At 35.8% G+C, this 12,456-nt stretch overlaps 3 protein-coding genes across 7 annotated transcripts; 2 read left to right on the top strand and 1 right to left on the bottom strand.

Annotated features, from left to right (window-relative positions):
* Positions 1 to 3: 3 nt before the first annotated feature.
* Positions 4 to 5,531, bottom strand: LOC124212028 (transmembrane channel-like protein 5). 2 transcript variants are annotated; one of them, XM_046611705.2, is made up of 11 exons: positions 5,201 to 5,531; positions 4,725 to 4,789; positions 4,383 to 4,505; positions 3,945 to 4,279; positions 3,481 to 3,632; positions 3,327 to 3,411; positions 2,937 to 3,085; positions 2,376 to 2,766; positions 1,564 to 2,249; positions 1,343 to 1,476; positions 4 to 1,253 (listed from the first exon to the last, which is right to left on the bottom strand). In XM_046611705.2, exons 2-11 carry the CDS (start codon positions 4,786 to 4,788, stop codon positions 907 to 909), a joined length of 2,466 nt encoding a protein of 821 aa, XP_046467661.1. In that variant the 5' UTR covers position 4,789; positions 5,201 to 5,531; the 3' UTR covers positions 4 to 906. The 2 variants fall into 2 exon arrangements, with proteins under 2 accessions (XP_046467661.1, XP_046467662.1); XM_046611706.2 differs by lacking the exons at positions 4,725 to 4,789; positions 5,201 to 5,531 and adding an exon at positions 4,603 to 4,688.
* A 182-nt stretch (positions 5,532 to 5,713) lies between these two features.
* On the top strand, positions 5,714 to 9,283 carry REG (proteasome regulator gamma). 4 transcript variants are annotated; one of them, XM_046611720.2, is made up of 5 exons: positions 5,714 to 5,869; positions 6,886 to 6,918; positions 7,066 to 7,392; positions 7,602 to 7,738; positions 7,822 to 9,283. In XM_046611720.2, exons 1-5 carry the CDS (start codon positions 5,846 to 5,848, stop codon positions 8,042 to 8,044), a joined length of 744 nt encoding a protein of 247 aa, XP_046467676.1. In that variant the 5' UTR covers positions 5,714 to 5,845; the 3' UTR covers positions 8,045 to 9,283. The 4 variants fall into 4 exon arrangements, with proteins under 4 accessions (XP_046467676.1, XP_046467678.1, XP_046467677.1 ...); XM_046611722.2 differs by lacking the exon at positions 5,714 to 5,869 and adding an exon at positions 5,947 to 6,058; XM_046611721.2 differs by lacking the exon at positions 5,714 to 5,869 and adding an exon at positions 6,299 to 6,477.
* A 207-nt stretch (positions 9,284 to 9,490) lies between these two features.
* On the top strand, positions 9,491 to 11,085 carry LOC124212325 (uncharacterized). Its single transcript, XM_069133196.1, has 6 exons — positions 9,491 to 9,538; positions 9,692 to 9,899; positions 10,023 to 10,254; positions 10,342 to 10,516; positions 10,627 to 10,785; positions 10,924 to 11,085. Exons 1-6 carry the CDS (start codon positions 9,491 to 9,493, stop codon positions 11,083 to 11,085), a joined length of 984 nt encoding a protein of 327 aa, XP_068989297.1.
* The last annotated feature ends 1,371 nt before the right edge of the window (positions 11,086 to 12,456 follow it).

The raw sequence follows: 12,456 nt of genomic DNA, 5'->3' as shown, positions 1-12,456 counted from the left end.
TAATCAATAGCACATGTGTCGTCACTGAAGTACGATGTTTATTTTCTTAACAACCGTTGTCAAGTAAGAACAAATTAGGGGTACACATATGTATGTGTATGTATAGGAATCATTATTCATTTCTGAAGGCATATTTGTGATTAAAACTAGAGATAAGTTACAAAAGTGTTTACAAATATTTTTTAAAAAATATATTTATTTTTATGTATATATATATATATTCGAGTCTATCATATTACCACTAAAATTGGCACAATGTCATTGCATTTGATTCTATTCTCAATGATAATAAATTGTTTATACAGTTCAACTTTATCACAAATTATTTCACTTACTATTTGGTATAGGCTTTCAATCTGTGGCACAATAAAGTAGGGTGTGCATACCGAATGGATCTGCAGAACTTTATCATTACCTAACATTACACCTAATATTTTGATTAAGAATATCTCAGTTGTCGTTCTTGACGTGAAAATTTTTGTGAGAGAATTTGAAACTCTCGCGGAATTTGTAATGTCTGTTTTCGTGATTTCTATTATTCCCAAATCTAAATTATCTGCCATACACATTGGTCGAGTTTGTATTAGAGCCACAAAATAATAATACGTAAATACTATAGCAAAACTGGTATGTAAAAATATGTTATTAAAGCACAAAAATATCAAAGAACGATGTGTAAAAATGCTTGAATATAAATAATACTGTACTGCACGAGCTACAGCTACTCAATCCATAGCAGTCTCAAGAATACATTTAAAAAAAAAAACACCAATAGTTAGTAATCTTAACAGCACTGTCCATACCATTAGATTTTTGCGATATAGCAAAAGACAAATACAAATTTCAATACTTAACTAAATTATCCATACTTGTCTAATAGACAAGCCTATACTGTAATCTTGTTGACTAAAAGAAGTCGTATTGACGAGCGATCCCTTCGTTTGCATCCCGACTTTTTATAGAATCATGAATACTACTAGCGTCCGAAACCGTGCTTGGCCTTTGAGTCAATTCCAAGTACTGATCATTTCTATTACCAATACTTTCGCGAAAGGCATCAGAAGACAATGATTTGTGCAATGCATTATTTGATTCCTGATAATTTATCGAGGATATACTTGATTTTCGGGCATGATAGTTCAGTTTACTATAACGACGGTGACGAGCTGGAGTCCCCCCGACATGCTCCTGCTGAGGATTGGTTAGCAAACTAGGTCGTGGTGTTAGTAGCGGATTCAGGTGATACAACCATTCTATGAAAAGTAAAATTTTTGAATTAGAGACTATGCCTGTATTGAAGTATAGTGCAGTGTTCGGAAAGGTAAGTGCTCGGGATACTAACGTTCCTCTGTCACTCTAGATATTCCATTTAGAAGGAATTCCTTGTCCTGAGCTTCCAAGACCAACATGCCTCGTAAAATTTCAACCATTTCTTTTCTGGCACAAGCCTTGGCACGCAAATAATAAACAGCAACGCTGAAATTTGTTGCACCAGCATTATTTTCCAATATCTTAATGGTAGATAGTCGAAGGTTCCTTATTATTAAAGTTCTAACTACTTACCACATTGCAATTAGTATTGCAGCACCGATACCAGGTTTTGCTAATCCTGTAACAACCACCCAGAATTGACTGTCATTTCTTAGCTGCAGTACGCCCAAAACAACCATTTGCCAAGTGTACTCGTAATCTTGAAACGGGCCACAATCCTGAGATTTTATATTCGTCACAATGTATCCAAGAACTGTGAGTACACCAACCATTGACAGAAATGCTAGTGCCAAAAAAAGAGTCTGCGTTTGCGCAGCTCTCCAGGATCGCGATGGTGGTTCACAGTGATTCAAGACTCCGTATTTCTTGATATAAAAAATCAAGATCAATTTTGTAAGAATAACGAATGACATTGGTGGACTAAAGTAGAAAGCTATCCAGAACAGTGTCTGATTGTAAGTCAGATTCAAGGTGTTTCGAGCTATGTCAAATCTTGGTGCCCCAATTTTCTTCCATCCCAATATGTAAATCTTTGATCTTATCATTTGAGCCATGAATATCAGGACTATAGATATTATGAAGTCAATAATAATTAGCCGATATATTTCCTGAGTAAATGCAGTCTGCCAGCAATTTTCGGTTGAATGAGAGAGCCAAAAGGCTAGAAGCACTCCAACAATCACAACTTCCATAATATAGGTTCTTATCATTGTTACGTAGAGAGTTGTGCGTTTACTCGCATAGCCTTCGTATTGAGCCTACAAGTAATAATAACAACAATGATTAATGGAACAAACGTCGACAACTCATAAATGAACGCCATCAATTTCCACTTCCAGCTTACAAAGTATGCATGCCTATGTATTATTACATTGAATACTAACCAGCCATGAGAAAAACGCTGGATATAGGTTCATGACAGTCGTAATAGATAATGGTACAAGCAAAGTAAAGACGGTTTGACTGTAGTCCACTGTGTACTGGGTCAATAATTTCCATAGTAATACTCCAGTGCTGGACATAATAGTAATTACTAATACCGTCACGGCTACTTGAATTAACAGCACATAAGTTTTGATGACACAGCCTTTGTGTGATTGTTTCTGGGCTTCTCCCAATAACTCCTTTAATTCTCCATAAATGGTAGCAGACCGTAAGTTTGCTGCTTTGTAAGAAGCGATGCCGAAGTCCCAACCACAAAATATTTTGCTGGCGTACAGATTAGTCAAGCCACCGGCAGTTTCAATAAAATTCTTACGATATGAACGTGCAACTCTAGAACAAGAAGTATTTGGATTTACCAACTTTGATTAATAAAATATTAATAAGGTGCCAGCAACGTTTACTTGTTTTTGCTCCTCGCTTGAGTTGCATGAAATGTAAACATGAATAAACAATTCGATAAATGATAAGACGATTAACACCGTAAATAAATGCATACTAACTTGATTGAAAGAAGAAGAAAAGTGAAAATATAACAACATAACAACGTCATAAAATACGCTGATGGAATGCTGTATGTCAGGTAAGATCCTTTTGAGACTGTTCCATTTGAATAAAATCCGTAATACATTATCGAATCCGTAAAAAAGCCCTATAACGTGAAATTACTTGCATTATTAATTAACCAAAATTTTTTCGTCCAATGGAACTGGTTGTTGGCATCCATCTCTATTCCATTGTCATACTGAGGTTCATTTTTCAGTTATTAAAATTACCGTTAAAAGTAACAACTAAAGATATAATTGATTTAGTCAAGAAAGCTGGATTATTTTCCTTACACCTGATCTTTCAAGTTTTCAATAACTCTTATTACTCTTAGTCAGCAGACTTACAGTTCCTGTTAAAAGATCCCATCCACTGAATGCCGTATCTGAATACGCTTCCAACAAAGACTGTGGTAGGACGATGAATCCCAAACTAAAAGTATAAATCATGTTAAATCAAACTACACGTGTGTACGATTCATATAGTTGAAGATACTAGTACCTCAAGACACAGCATATGGTGTTTGAAATGAATAACCAGCGCAGAAATTTGAAGTAAGTAGCTACCCCGCTACCAAAATGACCCTCGATTGCTTTGATCGAATGATACCACAGCTCCATAGTCGATGCGACCTCACGCATTGCCATACCAATCTGCATTCAAAAGTATTTTTAGGCGCTAGTATGTCTAATGAGTTGTTATGTATGAGTGACAGTGCCTCTTGTACTGAAAAATGATGGTAGAATGTGTGGTTAATTTTGAAATTAGACTATCTCTAGCTAAAAAGTTGAGGCCTCACAAATCCTGACATTGAAATAAATCATTCTTTAAAACAGTTGGACATAGTTTACATAAAACTGTGTAACTTAGAAATCGGCAGAGCTTAAAAATATTCATTTTTAAAGTACAAAATCCTCTGGACTTAGTTTAAACAGCATGAAAAAATTCTGCATTCCAATTGTCACCTTGGTAAAACTCATACTGATTTTGTATTTCAGTCGCTTCCAAAAGCTGATCGGTTTCCTTTTCTTCTTATTTTCGCTGACCGATGTCGTAAGCCTAGCCTTAATTGTCCTTTTCACAGTAAGACACTGTGGCATGTCTCGCAGTTTCTCTATTCTAAGAAGTTCTGATATAGGATCATCGTGCATTAGTTCGTCGTCCAACTCCATGCGGCTCGCTATGTTCATTGCACGATCTTCTGTTGGTGAGACAGGTTCTCGATGAGCTCTCATGGTAGCATACAGAAGCGCGTTTGTCCGTCCGTGCCGTTCATGTTTTGTCTCCTCATTCAAACCGACTGAAATAATTGAAATGTTTGAAAAAACACAGGACAAAAGTATCTCGTTAGATACTCTTCTTTCATTGATAAATAAACATAGAGACTCAATAATAATATTCACCTAAAGTTCTGGACGGCATATATCGAGCATGCTGTGCATGTTTCCGTTGTACTGATGGACGCCTCATTGTTAATCCCCAATGTTTTTCCACATTTGATACATCTAATTCGCTGGATGTATTTGCTATAACAATACATCGAGACTTCAGTATGATCTTTTGAAAATGTATCGACAAGTGTTAATGAATATGATGAAGCAAGAGAAAGGTTCTATAGAATACCTTACACAATGCTATTTTTGCATTTTAACAGTACACCAAACGGATTCATTGAGTAGAACTTAAAAAATGGTTGTCTATGAAGTACGATGAATACGCCTTGTAAGATATTGATGAACACTTACGAGGTATCCCTCCAACATCATTAGGTGGATGATCATCTTTTGAGGTACCTGGTTCGTTCGTCATCCTTAATTCAATTAAATTAATTCTCAATAACTAACGCGCTGTTATTTCCTGTTGCTAATACGTGAATAGATCGTTATCATAGGAAATGTATTATCTTATCAACACGTATCCGTTCGACTAATGTCAAGTACATGCCGTCGGCCGTGAGACTTGAGTCAATAATTTGAGATTGTTTATCTTTGAGAGTTTATTCCACCAGTGATTCGGTTACTCAGCTTCAAGGTATGCATTTGTTTATCATTCCTCGCACGTCTCAATTCTCATCTGTCACAATTCGAGGCTTTTAAATCGAATCTAATAATCGAGTTGCCGAGTCTCTTCGATTTTACAGGCGCGATTATACAAGAAAGGCGAATATTCAAAAATACACCGGATCAACGTTGTATCAAATCGTTGAGTCATTTTATCTTACCTTACTCGATTTTAATCAAGTGAAATATTTTTACGACAGCGTATGCTGCAACGTATTGATTTAAAAATTAGAAACGCTTAAATAATGTACACAAAGCTACGTCTTTCAAGGATTAGTGATGTCCGTGCATTATACAATTTTTTTTTAATCATAGTTAAAAACGACTGATTTCATGTACAACTCTATAGCGTGGATCGCTACATATTTACAAACGTTTCCACATTAATGTGTTAAACTATGTATACTGTTTTGTATTAATAAAGACACAGTTGCGCGTTTTGGTTGCAGCGTTTCGTGAAATCGAAGATGAGTCAACTGACTTGCGGAATATCAAGATCAGATCGAGGTTCATCGTGTGAATGGAGAATACATAAAGTGCTTGGAATGATTTTAGTACCATTGGAATACGCCTAATCATTGAATGTTGGCCAATTTTCAGTGAATAAATGTGAATATAAATGCGATTGTTGTTTACTGAAGACACTGATATAGTTAGTTGGTTTTTGATTTGACTAGAGCGTTCCAAAACTCATTGACAACTTCCTGTTGGAAGTAGAGACCACTTATAGGTTTGAAGTTGCACGTTTCAACGAGGGAAAGAGTGTGGTTATATTTTATAAGTTATATTTTTTACTAAGTGATATAATGGCTGATTCAACGTTGCAGAAGGTAATTTCTTTGTTAACAACACCTAAGACATCCGTCTAACCCTTCCTGCGCAAAATTTTAGTCCCAAGAGTTCTCAGAAAGGTGAAATACAACTGGTTTTTAACTAGTGCCAACATCGACCGGTAGGGTTACAGGTTACAGGCTCGGCTTAGTATTGTTTTGTGTTTCACGATGGCACCAACAAATGTGGTAATTGTCAAACTTTCCTTACCCATTATCGATCATAGTACACGATCCTAAATTTTGTAAAATCCTTATTCACTATTCACTTTCTACAATGCCGCTTAAACATCACCGTTCTACTGTGCTATTAACCTAACCTAACCTTAAATCGTGCACATTGCGCCGTACGTACGATATAAATTGGAAAGTTTAGTCCGCATACTTGCCTATTGCGGAAATTTTTCACGTTTTTTTTACAAATATGTAGATTATTATTGTTACATTTACAAGTCGAACCTGCATTTCAGTTGACAAAACTTTTAACACTTCCTTGTGATTATGACGCGTATATTTTTCAGCCATGACCTGCCGTCATAAAGCGTCGCTGCCTTATAAAAAATAGTCTGTCGTTAGAAATTTTCTTCATGTATCACACAAGCTGCAAGGTATAATTTTGTCTACATGTCCTTCGAATGATATCATACTTACCTGCAGATATTAGATATTGATAAAATTGAATTTTAACGAATTCATTTGTTTGACGACAAAAATTTCTCAATAACCTGCCAAAATTCGTAAGTCATGTCACCGCTAATAAAAAATGACAAATTAATTAAACATATACCGTATTCACGCGTAGAAGTAGCGTAAAAAATTTAACAACGTAAAAATCACTTAAAATTACCAGAAATGTTGCCGTTATTTTTTCGCCCTGTTCCAAGCAATGAATCAAAAGGTTCGAAAGATGCTTTTACTGAAACTGAGGTATTTGAGAATAAGTTGAGTAGAACATGCATGAAAGTGAATCTCCAACTGAATTTATACAAAATGTTAATTATTAATTCTCCTTGCAGGTCCAGGAATACAAAGATTCGCTTAAAACGAAGGTAATCAATATCCACTTAAGTCGAAACAGCAGTTAATGAACCTTGCAATTTGAATCGAAAGTTTAACAGCAGTACCGAATCTATTTCGAACGCTACACTAATCCCCTAACCATTTGCTATTAAAATGTTTTTTCATACAAACATCAGGCGGAACAATTGATCATAAAAGGCTTTCCTGAGAAGATAATGAAGCTTAATGAGCTTTTGGAAACACCGAGCTTCTGCAACCGTGAACTTTCCGATGTACATCAGGATTTGAATGTCCCTATCCCAGATCCAATTTCGCTTAATCATTCCGACGATGGACCAGCAACAAAAAAACTGAAGCTGGAGAACAATTTGAACGATATTGAGGCCAGCGGTACCAAAGTTATGGTTCTCCCCAGCGGACCCGTACCATGTAACAAACCACTCTGTGAACTGATTCGTATTGCCAAGCCATACATCAGGCAACTTGTCGAGGATTCCAACCTTGTAAGTATATTGTTGAGGAAAAGGTTATAAAACCGCGAAAAATTGAAAAAAACAACTCCTGAGATAATTGAGAAGAACATAGCATATTGATTCAAAAATCTATGTCTTATGTAATGCTAGTTTCCCCATATATGTTAATCATTTATTATCTCGGTCGAGAAATGTCGCTCCGTTTTGTTAATTTATTTTCCTTCACATTGTTTCTACAGCTGAAAATGTGGATTTCGTTTATGATTCCAAAAATTGAAGATGGAAACAATTTTGGTGTCTCAATCCAGGAAGACACTTTAGCTGAAATCCAATCAGTTGAAAGCGAAGCTGCAGCATTCTTTGATCAAATTTCGAGGTAAGAAATGTTGCGCATGTCTTGTAAAACACGGCATAATTGAAAATGATGACATATAACAATAATGAAATGCTTTTTTCTAGGTACTTCATATCAAGAGGTAAAATTGTAAGTAAAGTAGCCAAATATCCACACATCATTGACTACAGGCGCTCGGTTCAAGAATTGGACGAAAAGGAATACCTCAGCTTATGGCTGGTGATGTGTGAAGTTCGTAACCGTTACTGTTCGTTACACGACATAGTTATAAAAAATCTTGAGAAGATAAAGCGGCCTCGATCGACAAACGCTGAATCCTTGTATTAAGGAAAAATCAACATCGCCCTCACATATGAGTGCAAACTTTATTCTAATTTAAACCTCAGAGAGTATGATGTGGTAAAAAATGATGAACGATAAAACTAAGAAATCTTGCTTTTCAATGAAATCAGAATTACGTTACAAACATCTTACCACTACCACCACTACTTGAACCCTTTCATTATTGTAATGTGTTCTAAATCTAAAAAAAAAAACAAAAAAAAAACTGTTTTCGCCATGTATGGGTTGTAGGATCTGAACATGTTTTAATTTGAACTAGGTTCCATCCACTGCATAGATAAGTATATGTATAAACACACTTTTGCTTATTTGCTTGCTTTTAAGTAAATAATTTCTGTTTATTGCGAAATCTATCTCCTTTTTTCTTCAATTATCAAAAAGGTTATCATATATCGTTTAACTTATCGTCCCTGTGGGGTTTGATATGAAATTCGATATTTATGCTTCCTGCATGTATGTACATGCGATCAGCAATTGAGAATCGGCAAATTAATTTTCTCGAGTGATTAGTAAATCATGATCGTCGACTTAATTTATAAGAATTTGAGATTAATTAGACTCTCAAAAATAGACAGACTCCATTGAATAGTAATTATAAAATTACGACCCAAATCATCATTATCAATCTTACTAAACCCAGAAAGAAAACTTCTTCAGCACTGGAAAATATATCTATAATGCAAAGTATCTTAACTTGAAGTACGTAATTTTTTACAACATACCCAAAAGACATGATATTTGTATTTATTAATATAGGTGTGCTCTTAATGAAGATTTGGCAATTGAAGAAGAACTGGAGAAGGTTTACAGAGTGAACATTTCTTTGATGTTCACATTGGTATATTTCTTGAAAATTTACGGTTCAGAAGTATTTTATTTATTTGCAACAGGAATTCAACTGTGTCAAAAGTAATGAAAATACTTACAGGGCGTAGAATAATTTGTGCCCTCTACTTTCATCTGATACTTTTTACCATCAGTATTGAGTCTACGATTTTTTTTATTCTGTCAGAAATCACACAGCAAAAATATACCTAAATTTCTTTCTTTCGTTATGTCGGTATGTATAACGATCATAGATCTGGAAGGTGTTGTGATTGGTTTCGTCATGGCTGATTATATGGCTCTAAATATAATATACATATAGCATACGTATAACTTTTGATTTAACCTTGTATTTTGAAACGTGAAACGAATAAATGAAAATAGAATAATGTAACAATACACGCGGTGCTTGTAGCTATAGTATTATAAACATCCGATTTCACAAATTCAAAGAGGACAATTTTTGTTTTGGTTTTGTTTGAAGAGAAATTTTTCATACAAAATTGAGCTGTCACAGAACAAACATCGAATTTCAGCAAAAAAATAGAAAAACATTGTTTTATGAATAAAAAAAAGGAAATTTTTAATTCAGTAGAAACCGATATAATGGATTACGAAATTGAGGCATCGTATCTAGACCGACTGCAGCGCGAGGTAAGTGATTCGCAGTCTTCATTACAAAATAGTTTGTCAAAATGAAATTGTGGATTTGAAAATCTTTCCAATCAAAATTTTTAATGTTCTTCTGAATATAAATTCGGCAGAATGCGACAGCGTCTTTTTTGAAGAAAAGTATTTTTCCTGTAGGCTCTTACGTGTTTAAATGGATTTCCTAACAAAGTTAAAGCCTTAAATGATATCATTGATGCTTATGTACCGGAAGTTGACGTTAAAAGAAATCCGGAAAACAGAGAACCCCAAATACGTGTGCCTTGCATTCCGACTAATAAATACGTTCCGAATGAAACCAGTTTGGAGAATGACCATGTGAATTGTAAGAAAAAAAAAGATATACGTACATTTTTAATTATCGCAAGTACGGATAATCTTGTTAACTATTGATTCGTCTAATATTCACATATCTTGTTCAACCTTTCGGTACACAATCGTGTTTAACTATGTAATGATAAACCAGCAGATGCATTATGCTCCGAATCAAACTCAAGCCGACCTATTCAACGTCATGGATTATCAAAGAGAAATCATCACCGTTCGCGAAGATCAGATCAAATAAATTTTCGACGTCGTCCAGGACCTCTGGCACATATCCTGGTTTTTCTATCAAACAGTCTTGCGGCTTGTACAAAAAATACAGTAATCAGGCCGACTCAATACATCGCAAATCATGCTCTCACCATGCTAAGGGATTAGTAAGACGCGGTATTTTGTCGAACTGCGAATTTTACACCCTGAATAACCGAAGTTATATCTTCTTAATCGCATATCTATTCACATAGCTTAATACAGCGCGGAGATATTATGAGCGCTAAATGTGGCGCTTCGATAATTTGGTCGCTACCGGAAAGTAGAGCGTCGATGAAATTAATGCAGACTGATCTCGGTTCGACGCTCGACAATTGCATGAGAATAATGAGACCAGCCGTGGCTCAGCTTATCGCGGATACAACAAAAGTGATTTCAATAGTTTTTATACAGTTTTTATGAAATCTAAGATTGGAATCTCAGTTCTTGCGAGTTGTGCAACATTATGTTCTATGTATAATATACCTATAATGTTACAGTTGAAGCGCTGGCTACAAGCGCTTGCTTTGAATTTCACGCCTCCGACGCCTACTTTGATCCATGCTATACGAAAAACCGAGGCCATTGACGGCTGGGCTTACGAGCTTTTCTTCCATTTGAAGTATCTTCAGGAAAATCAGATCCATAATGTCGAAAAGGTATGTGAATCTGTCATTTCATTTTCTTCTGCTTTCATAATTTGTCGCATAATATTGTTAATTACTATGTAAAGATAGGTTTTCAGTTCGCATGAGTAGATTGATACCTAATTGAGATTTGACCAAATTATTTTTAAGAATGCTGTCCCGGGATTGAAAATTAGTGACAAGTTGAGAAACGTGAATCTTTGTCATCGGCTGGTGCGGTTACGAGATAATTATGTCTACCTCTATGAAAGTTTATTCAGCAATAGTCAATTTTACAAGTTATCCAGAGATTCCAAAAAAATATTGGAGTGACTATTCGCAGTAGGCTTGAGTTATACCCATTTACGGTGTACCTATAGTCAAAGCATTTACGCATGTCCGTCAGTATCAAAATCGCTTGGCTTCTATGTTATTTGCATTAGTTTGTGTACGATGTACTGTGAGTGGTCATGTCGAACCATTGTTAATAAAATATATGCACTGGATGTGAAGTCGATGTCTCTATTTACATTCATAATGCATATACTCATGTTGTTTTTTAATTGATGTTATTCGGTGATTATATTTATTGTAGATCATCTCAAAATTGTTTTTACTGTGGATGAGCGAATTTTTTTTCGTTGATCGAGTTTGACTGCATGCGCATACTTACACTGAGTGGAAAACCCGTAGACGAACTCGCAAAATTGGTAAACATCGGCATTTATCCCATCAGAAGATACAGTAATAGTCAAAAATGAAAAAAGAAATAACAAGACTTTAAAGCGAACGACCCACAAGGGAGTATCGGTAAAATGGATCATCCGAAACTCGGGATGAAATTCAGATGAAACTCCGCTCACAGTTACGCATTTACTAAAAATGTGCAAACAGAGCACCAAAACACATTACACCACGTAAAGGTACAAGTTCATCAAAAGTGAAATTTCACACAATATAGCAAAAGCCACGATATTATACTAAGCTCACCTTCTCCAGTATTTACGGTCTATTATAACATCTACCTAAATCATCGTTCTTTGGTCCACGCGTCCGTGGTCGCATTTTCATTGCCGAATGTAAACTTAGCAGAAATACGCTGATCGAATTATGCGATACGGACTTAAAAGAGCAATCTAGATTTTGGTGCGCAAAAGTGCGCAGCTTCCCGCACTCTAAGGACGTACCCGACAACGAATGATGCCGACGGGCACCTTCGACATTCACTCGCAGATCTCAACCAGTCGAGATGAGTCGCTCACAGCCTTTGACTACCGAATTGCCGTCGCTTGCGACGTCAGGCGCTGAATTTGAATACCGCAAACCAATACCGTTGATTGAAGAATTATTCCACCTATCCCCCGAAAACTAGTCACGAAAATTTGATCAAGGGCATCTGACTTTACATCTTTAGTTATAATGAATCAGTCAATGTACACGTTAAAATAAACATCAAACGATAACAAATCGTGAATTTTACATTTAAAAAGTGTAATATTTATGCGCTCTAAGGTCGCCGTAGAATTATGGACTGGACATAACGTATAAAGAAGTTCAGCCCCTAGAATAGAAACGAAAGTAGTTCTGGCGATAATCCAATTGCTCTGGACTTACCGACTGGTCTTATCGGACCGACACGAATATTGCACTTTCCCCCGCATCCCTTCAGTTCCCTTACCGTGCGGTCACCCACGAAGCAGAGTG

Source organism: Neodiprion pinetum, chromosome 2, assembly GCF_021155775.2.
Source record: "Neodiprion pinetum isolate iyNeoPine1 chromosome 2, iyNeoPine1.2, whole genome shotgun sequence".
Taxonomy (NCBI): domain Eukaryota; kingdom Metazoa; phylum Arthropoda; class Insecta; order Hymenoptera; family Diprionidae; genus Neodiprion; species Neodiprion pinetum.
This window is presented reverse-complemented; position numbering and strand designations above follow the sequence as displayed.